General features: G+C 44.8%; 1 protein-coding gene across 1 annotated transcript; it reads right to left on the bottom strand.

The window, feature by feature from the left end:
• Positions 1-1,814: 1,814 nt before the first annotated feature.
• Positions 1,815-8,674, bottom strand: ZNF367 (zinc finger protein 367). Its single transcript, XM_052701221.1, has 5 exons — positions 8,001-8,674; positions 7,282-7,432; positions 5,465-5,584; positions 4,916-5,054; positions 1,815-4,383 (listed from the first exon to the last, which is right to left on the bottom strand). The coding sequence occupies exons 1-5, from the start codon at positions 8,349-8,351 to the stop codon at positions 4,146-4,148; spliced, it is 999 nt and encodes a 332-aa protein (XP_052557181.1). The 5' UTR covers positions 8,352-8,674; the 3' UTR covers positions 1,815-4,145.
• Between the last annotated feature and the right edge of the window lie 353 nt (positions 8,675-9,027).

Below are 9,027 nucleotides of genomic sequence, written 5' to 3'. Positions count from 1 at the left end.
TCGGTGTTTGTATGACTAAAAGACCTTCTCAAGTTCATTTTTCTGTCTACCTGAGAATAGAAAGGTGCTTCCAGGAGAGTCAGATGGCTGACAGCAAGGACACAGCCGGGACTACTATTCTTGCAGCATGCATACACACTCAGCAGTGCACAGAGCTCTGTCCTGACTGATCCACAAAGCCCATGTGCTACATCATATGATCAAGGTCACCTTCACTGGAGTGCTGCATACTTAACATATGAATGTACACAGTAGATTTTGGCACGTGGCCATGATCCATGCTGGGGAAAACTCCTTTTACACAGGTGACTGCCAACTCTTGACTATCAGTTCCTAAATATTTAGCTGGCTGTTTACAAACACCTGGCTGCCAGGAAACAATCACTTTGGATGAGGAAAGGTTTTATCCATAGGACTTAGCAGCCATCTGAATGGAGGAATTAATTTGCATCTTCCTATGGGAGGGAAAATACGACAGATGTGATGAACCTGCTGTACTACTGTCAGCATCAAGATCACTATGCCAATAGCCACAACAACTGAGGACTTCTCGAAGACCATCTCAAGACCCCATTCAGCCAGACCTAATCTGGTTCTGCCTACTTCTACATATGTATCTTGCCCTCTGGGACTATCGGTACCTTAAGGCACAGGTGCTGAAGAGTACCTTCAGGAGAGGTGCTGAAGAGCAGCAGCTGGTGTGCCTCTGCGCTCTGTCAGCAATGGTAGGCGAAACTGCACTATCGGGTTCTTTGCCAGCGAAGAAACACGCTCAGCAATGGAAATTACGGGAGCACCTACATTCAAGTCGCGAACCGATCCTCGACTGGCAGAGCTTGCCCCGCTCCGCCCCACACGGCTCCCTGCGCTTGTGACGGCGGCACTGCGACCAAGGGCGCCCCTTCGCTCTCGCTCCGAGCTCCAGCTGCCCGCAACCGCCCACTTCCGTCGGGGAGGCAGTATGCGGCCGGGACCCGCAGAGGGGAGGGCCATGCCGAGGGGAAGGCAACAGCCCAGGTTGCGCGACAGTCGTTCTTCACTGTAGGCGCTGAGCAGGCCCTTGTTCATCAACGCTATGAAGAATGAGCACGTTCAGTAGAAAATGGCCGAAAGCACCCTGGGTAGCGCCAAGGAGGCTCCCCCCGGCTGCTCATCTCGGGCGGCAGCGGGCGAAACCCCACCCGCCCAACTCACTGACAATCGCCGCGGCCTAACCCGGCAGGAAGGCCTACAGGGCGCCCCCTGGTGGCGCGGGGACGGCCGGGACGGATGAGGCGCCGAGGAGCTCTGCCCGCATCCCGGTCGGCTTCGCGGGGCGACGAATCTCCTCGCTCCTTAGCGCGATATAGCGCGCCCGTGCCGTCACTTCAACAAAGTACTGCTCGTGTGAAAGTGTGACATCCACTTCCTTAATTTTAAACCAGTCTCCTCAAGGAAGAGTTCTGTACGAACACATGCGAATTCCAGCGTCTAGAACCACACATGCTCGGACTGAAACGTTAAAAGCAGCCAACCAAACACAGCTGTGAGTCACCACAGATCCATATCCAGCTGCTCTCTAGCCCGCTTAGCTGCTGGGGGCTGGCCTCAACACAATTGACCTGGGCTTTATTTTCAAAACTTCTCAATATTTTGTCAAGTGTGAGGGAGTGTAGGACAGGACAAGTAGTAGGGATGGAAGGGACTCACAACGTGCTCTAGGTGAACATATGTAAAATTTCAACAATCGGGAGAAATAACCAACTCTGTTTTGTGACGTCAGGCTGGTTGCAGAGGAGGGAGAATGGAAAAACTAAAACAGCACACACATTGACTGAACTTGAAAATTAAACCAAACTTTTATTCAAAGCAAGTATTGAAGTGACAACACATTCACTGTTTTGTTGTTAACTCATGCCAAACAGTAATCTTCAATATTTCTTCAATGTAATCACTTCTTTGCAATCTTCCACATCTCAATTTAACTTGATACTTTACCAGTAACTTGTCACAACACTAAACAGTTTGAAATATTTGAATTTTGTCTAAGCATCTAAGTAGAATTCAGCATACTTATACTGAAAGAAATACTCTTCAAGTTGACCAAAGCACTACAGCTGACTGGAGGAGAAAAAAAAAAAGTCATCTATTGAAGTTTTTACTTTATTCTGCAACTGGCTGGCAGTCACAATTGGATGTCCTGTGAAATACTACTCAGAAGCAATTCTGGGTTACAAATCAGAAAAAACAGATTTATGCTGAGGGTGTATTTGGGATCAGGCTCTTTGCAAACTGAACAGTTAATATCATATTATTTGAAGAATTAAAAATCTGTACCCTGAGTTACCCAATTTTCATAGGCTCAGGCACCAGGAATGAGTATGAACAATTACATATTTTTAAGCTCAAAAAACTTACATGAACCTGATGACAGCTGAGTTTAGGAATTGAAAACATAAGTTAAGCCATATGACTAGTACAAAACTAATTACATTCCATATGCTCTTTTTTTTTTTTTTAAATATCCAATGACTTTTTAAGTCAAATGAATCAAAACATAATGATAAACAAACTAAGTTAATAGGATTTTCTACCACAAGAGATTAACAAAGACCATAATTCAACAGTCACAGTTTTCTGATGTAAAAAGAAACTACTGCTCTGGAAAATCAGTAGGCATCTAGTCAGTTTGTTGCTAGTGCTTGGTAAAATTTTCCTCTCATTTAAACAAGAGGGAAAGTGGCTTCCCTTCTCATCTGAATTTTCTGACCTTCAGAGGGAAGGGAGAGTTAAGAGCAAGCAGGACAGAAAATGTTTAATATCCCCTAAAGCAGTAGCTCAACTGCAAAAAAGAAAAACAAGTTCACTTTCAAAACCACTGTTAGCATATCATGATTCTCCGGTTGTCTTCCAAGCAAAATATAGGAAAAGATTACCAGGACACAATGGTATTCCCAAGTATACAACATTCAACAAGTAACAAGATATTTCACTAAACATTTTATATCAGCATTTGAATTTACTAAGCAGCGTTCTGTAACTTCATTGATTTGGGAAATACATGAAATCACACTGTTAACACACTTGTAACTATCTTTGGAAGCCTATTTTCTAGTTGTATAGTGAATATTTTTCTGCAGTGTTGCAGAAATTGATAGCTGTGCTAAAGTTAGTGAACACAAAATTGGCATGTTATCCTTAAGTAAAGCAATAAGGTGGCTTTATGCACAAAGTACAGGGGCTTCTATGTGCTAATAAACATGTAAAAGCAAGAACTTTAAAACTTAGTGTTTTCTAATAAGAGATCTAGAATAGTTTACTACAACCACAACACCCTGTAAATACCCCCTTATTAACAAAAACAAGTGCCAAATCATTACAGGGTCCAAAGACATCTGAAAAAATATCACCAATTCTTTACCTTTGTCTAGAATTTGCAAGACTAATCATTTTCAGATAAAACCAACAATGTGCAAAAGTTCCTAACATCATGGGTTAGGTATAACAAGTGCTACCAAGAGATTCTGCTGAGATCAAATCAGAAAATGTAAAATAACAAAGTCGAGCCTCATACCTTGAGCAGTCACAGTGAAGACTGTGACTACAGTTTATCTGCATGAAGCAATTTCTTCCCCTCTACAAGTCACAATAACTAAGCTTAGCCTTCTACCTCAGTGACACAAGGTAAAGAAAAAATGCACTGACATTAGAAAAATATTTTTAATTGGTGCTTACAGTATCTTCAGACCTACCACTTAATATAAATTTGCTTAAATAGTTCAGATAAATACTTTTCTTTTTGTCAGCCTTCTTTGGCCACATGTACCATAACATCCTACTAATCATAAACGCTGTTCAGAAAGTGCTTCCTATGAAAACTGCTTCAAATGAATTAACCTTGCAAAAATCTAGCTTCCCACATGAACTTTAACCCCGCATTATGCAGTCCCCTATTTACAAAAATACTTAGAAACTTTATAACTATCTTTAACCTTACAAAAAGTGCAATTCTCCTACCCCATGTCATGGAGCAACAACATTCTTCATAAATTCTACAGAATAGCAGCCTATAACAAGCAAATAAGGTGCTTAGCTTATGTCCAGGATCTAATTGGTTAAGTGCCACCAGGAAATATACATTTTGTATAGGCAAATTCCATATGTATCTACTGTCGCAGCGGTGCCACAGCTAGGTTTGCAAGCTCAATTAGAGCCAAAGCACCATGCATTCGTTCACGCTGTTCCTGGAGGCGGCGGCGAGCAGCTGAGTGAGCACTATTTTTGTCTTCATCATCTTCTTCATCAGACTGAAGATATTCCATTGGGTCCTGCTGTTCCTGATCAGTCTTCTGGATTGTTTTACTTTTCAAAGCAGGAGCACGCTGTTCTCTAGTCTCCCAGTACCTACAAAGTGAAACATGAGGAATGCTTTTTAAAATATGTTTAGCATATCTAACAACCATTCAAAACTGGCAAAATACCTTTTTATTTTTTTTTTATTACCTTGTATATGACCAAGCATTGCATTTAGTTTTATCTTTCAGATCTTATAATGGTAGTATTCAAGCTGTAAGAAACCTTTATTAGACATTTTAAATGTGAAGTACCCAACAGCATCTGCGATATATCATGCTGTCACATGGTATTCTCAGCAGACTACTCATACATACCCTATTCTTGATCCTCATATAAATGCAAATTCGGTAGGAAGACTGTAGCCAATTATCGTCACTAACTAGCAAGGTATTAGCAGGTGTTCAAGCAAAGAAACAATGAAGCAGAGAAAAAAAAGTCTTGTGAGGAATCTTGCCTTAAACTGGATTTCTTGAGTCTTAGAGGAAAGACTGGACTGAATAACGCTAGAGGCATACCACTTCTAGTTTGTTCTTTGCTAGTTGGTTTTTCGGGACGTTTATTGCTGTCTAAAGAAACTTACTTTGCTAGCCACTCAGCCACAGCTTTATTGTCAGCCGTCTCTTTTTTATTCAGTCTGTCAGTGAGCTCTTCCCTCTTCAGCCGGGCATATGGATGTTTGGGGCAGTGGCGGTTTGCATGTGTGAATCGGCTCAAACAGCCTTAAAAAGCACAAAATGACAACGAAAAACTTGTGACAGAAAGCAGTCAACCACCATGTAAGCATAGTATCATTACAATACAGATGCTGCTGAATCCAGCCTTCTTCGCTATACAAAAAGCGAGGTTTAGAAAACAGCAACTTTTATATGCAAGAGTAATAACATGCCCAATCATTCTGTATTTTATGATCAACTGACAACAGTATTGCAATTTACATAACAACACAGGCAATTTTTAGATACAAGTTTGCATCATTATGCAGATGATTCTAGCTCCTCTCTTCTCTACTATCTCCTTCAAAGTTAAGATCCAAAGCTTTGATAGATTGCTGCAATATGAATGCATATACATTTTTAGTATTGGATGGCCCTCGATTCTGAAAGCCACAAGTTATTATTTGATGGCTCACCATTCTCTGAGCAGACAAAAGGTTTCTCCCCCGTGTGGAGACGCTGGTGAGTTTTGAGCTGCCCACTCTGAACAAAAGCTTTCCCGCAATCTGGATAGTCACACAAATAAGGTCTTTCACCTTAAAAATAACAACAGAACAGATTTGTGAAAGCTGAATAAAAAAGCGGAGACAAGCTGAATAGAAAGAGTTCTAGTGCAGTGATCAATTTCAGCTTGAGATTTATACATGCAAACTCTCCATTAACATACTCAGACACTAGTGTGTACTCAAAGAGCCTCAGTGTACCAGACAGCAGAGCTCAGCTTTTACCTCCAGATATTCAGTGTTGCTGGATAATACCTTTTCTCCCAACCCCCAAGGGAAACACTGAAATGATTTTCTGTGTTGGTTTTTTTGTTTGTTTTTAACTTAAGCTTCTTACACAGCATTACATAAGCTTTGTCCTGTGAAAATATGTGCCTACAGAGCAAGAAACATAAAAAGTACCAATAAATAGGTAAGAAATGTAACTCAAGTTGTAACCACATATGTATTATCATTAACATGGACTTAACTAGAGTAAAGTAATGGAGGTTAAGAATATATCAATGTAAGAAGTTGCAGAAGTGTCTTACTATTAAGTAGACTGCTTGAAAAAAGTTTTAATGGCAAAGAGAAGGTAACATGGAAAACTTAATCCTGCTACAGAAGTTTTCAACCATCCATTAAAAATGACTTCTCCATGCAAACAGCAATGAAAAGAACTGAGATAAATAATAGGCATCTTCTTCCTGCCTGAAGAGAATCGGATTGCATGGTACTGTGCAAAAAAGCCCCATGCCAGCACTGCTCAGAAAGATGACAAAACAAAGGTAACAATGACTTACTAAGTCAAAAGAGTAACACCATGGTAAGTTCAGCTCAATTAAGTCATTCATATTTAACAAACAAGTTCAATAACTAATTCCAGCACATGAAATGAAACCCTTAAGAGGACAAGGAAACTTGTGCTTAAGATTAGTAGCTAGATTTGCCTTATATGCTTGAGTCAGAAAAAAAACCCAAAACTGTAAGGAGCCAAGCTTTTTGTTTTTCCACTCAACCGCTGATTACATTTGTATCTAGTATCATAGTTCACATTCCTTTGCAAAAGTGAAAAATTACAATTCAAAGAGGAAAAAAATAAGTACTTAAAAAAATTTCTCTTCTGCTTCTAGTTTGTCTTGGTAATGAATAAGTTGATCCTGGATCTTAATTTAATCATGTTACCTCTAGAACTTCTCTGTATGCACAGATCTGTAAATTAACAGTGATTACCTGTGCTACATAAAGTGAATCTGAAACAAGTAGATGCTAGGAGAGATAACTGTAAAGCTGTTATTCCTCAATCTTAAGCTACCCAGTACTACACTGTAAAAGTTAGCAGCCATTTTTAAATAATTCCTCCTCCTCTTCAACTTCAGTTGATCACTATTTGAAAAGTGTGCAAACAAGAACAAAACAGAAGTCTCAGCAGAGGGAATAAGACTAAAACAAATCCTACCAAGAACAGCATGCCAAGCTTAAGAAGTGCTCTCCCTCTAAGAGGATCTGTGAAAGGAGGAGATAAAGAACTCACAATAAGTGCTTCCAATGCTATAGTCAAACTGCCACTATATCATCTGTCACAAAGGAAGGACACAAAAGAAGACTTTTCCTTGCTTGCACGAACAAGCATAGGAAAGAAGCACGACTGGTTTAACCATTACATTCACAAGCTGATGACTGAGATGTTTATTTTTTCCTCCTCAGCTTCTTGGTCACATGCCCATGTCACCTGTTCCCTCTTCACTTACCAGTGTGTGTGCGTTTGTGTGCCTGCAGCGACTTCTCTCTTGGAAATACCCTGTTGCAGATGTTACAACGGATCCTGCTAGAGGAGTGCTCTCCTTCATTTATCAGCTCACGGACTGTGTCTGCTCTTGGCCGGCCACGCCGTAAGCCATCCTGTGAAAAAAGAAGCAGGATGTTGGAGGACTGCGCTTCCCCAGAAGCCAGAAACAAAGCTAAACGAGAAGCCATCTTCACAAGCAGCACCTTTCCTATAGCTATCTTAAGTTAGCGACATAGGGTAACTTAGGGACGTTGGAGTTCCAATAGTTTAGCTCTTAGCCAAGCTCTATAGAAAATCCCATGAGGTGCCCCCACCCCTACGAATTCCTCTACCCTCAGCAGAGTGATCCAGAGGAGATGAGCATGGAAGCAAGGCCCCACCACCCACGGCAGCGGGCGGGGAAGGTGGCCTCAGCAGGTAGCAGCAGCTCCCACAGCGCGTGACGCTGCGGCCGTCACTCCTGTCAGCACAACTGTTCGGGACGGCCCTGCTGAGAGACAACCCGATGGCCCCGCCTCCACGGGTGGTGGCCCCGAAGCGCGCGCGATACTGCAGGAAGTGATCTCATTTTAAATCTCCGGTTAGGAGGCGAGGCGGGGGAGGGGCGGCGGCCGGGGACACCCTTTAATTCCGCCGGCACCCCCCCGCCGCCCGGGCCCTCTCCATTGTCGCGGTGCTTACCTTTAGGTGCTGGTGCCGTCCACCGCCGCTCGGGCTGCCAGACTCCTCATCGTCCCGGGTGGGATCTCCTGCCACCGCGCTGCAGGGCTGCTGGACGGGCGAGGGGACGGGGGCGGCGGCGGGCCCGCCGGGGCTGAGAGTGACGTTGTGCGCATTCTCGCCCCAGCGCCACGGGTATACCATGAAGTCACTGAAGCCGGGGCTAGTGGGAACGGGCGGAGCGGACACTGGCTCCTCGCCGTCCCGCCGCTGGGACGGCTTGATTGGAGTGGTCTTGATCACCGACACCAGGACACGCTTGGGCGAATCCTGGCAAAGGACCACTGGTGGGCCCAGCGGCCGCTCCGACATGGCTGCTGCGGGAAAGGGACTGAGGGCGCGGGGAGCACTGCTCGCCCGCGCCGCAGGAACGGGTGGAGAGACAAGGAGCTCCCTGCTTGGCACCGCCCGGCAGCGCCTCAGTCGCTCATCGCCAACTGTCGGCACCTTCTCTCTTTCCACGGCCACCCCCGAGCGTACCCGCGCAGTCAACGGCAGCCCCCAGCCATCGCGAAAGCCACGGCACCCCCGCACCTTTACGAAGCGGCACCGACCCCAATCTCAGCTCGGTCTCAGCGACGCGCAAAGAGGTACCGCTGTCTCCAACGCAGCAACCCCTCCACACCCGCACTGAGCCCGGGATTTTCCCGCGTTACGTTTCGCGCCTGGGCGTAGCCAATCACCGAGCCCTGCTCTGGCGTCACGGAGCGGCAGCTCGCACCAGCCAATAGCACTGCGAGAAGCTTGACCACCCACCCCCTTGAAGGCGGAGCCCAGACAGGACTCGGCCACTCCTCTTTAGCCCCATTGGGCCGGCGCCCGGCCCACTGGCAGAATTCGAAACTGAGTGGGCTCTCAGGCTATGGGTCCGCCCCCCCGCGCAGCAATTCACTCCCTCACTGATTGGCCCGCCGCGAGAGAGTGGGTGGGACGAGGAGGAGAAGGCGTGGCCAATCGCCCTCTTCAGTTTGGCGCGCGCTGTTGTTGT

Source organism: Tympanuchus pallidicinctus, unplaced genomic scaffold (genome assembly GCF_026119805.1).
Source record: "Tympanuchus pallidicinctus isolate F22 unplaced genomic scaffold, pur_lepc_1.0 scaffold4, whole genome shotgun sequence".
Taxonomy (NCBI): Eukaryota; Metazoa; Chordata; class Aves; order Galliformes; family Phasianidae; genus Tympanuchus; species Tympanuchus pallidicinctus.
This window is presented reverse-complemented; position numbering and strand designations above follow the sequence as displayed.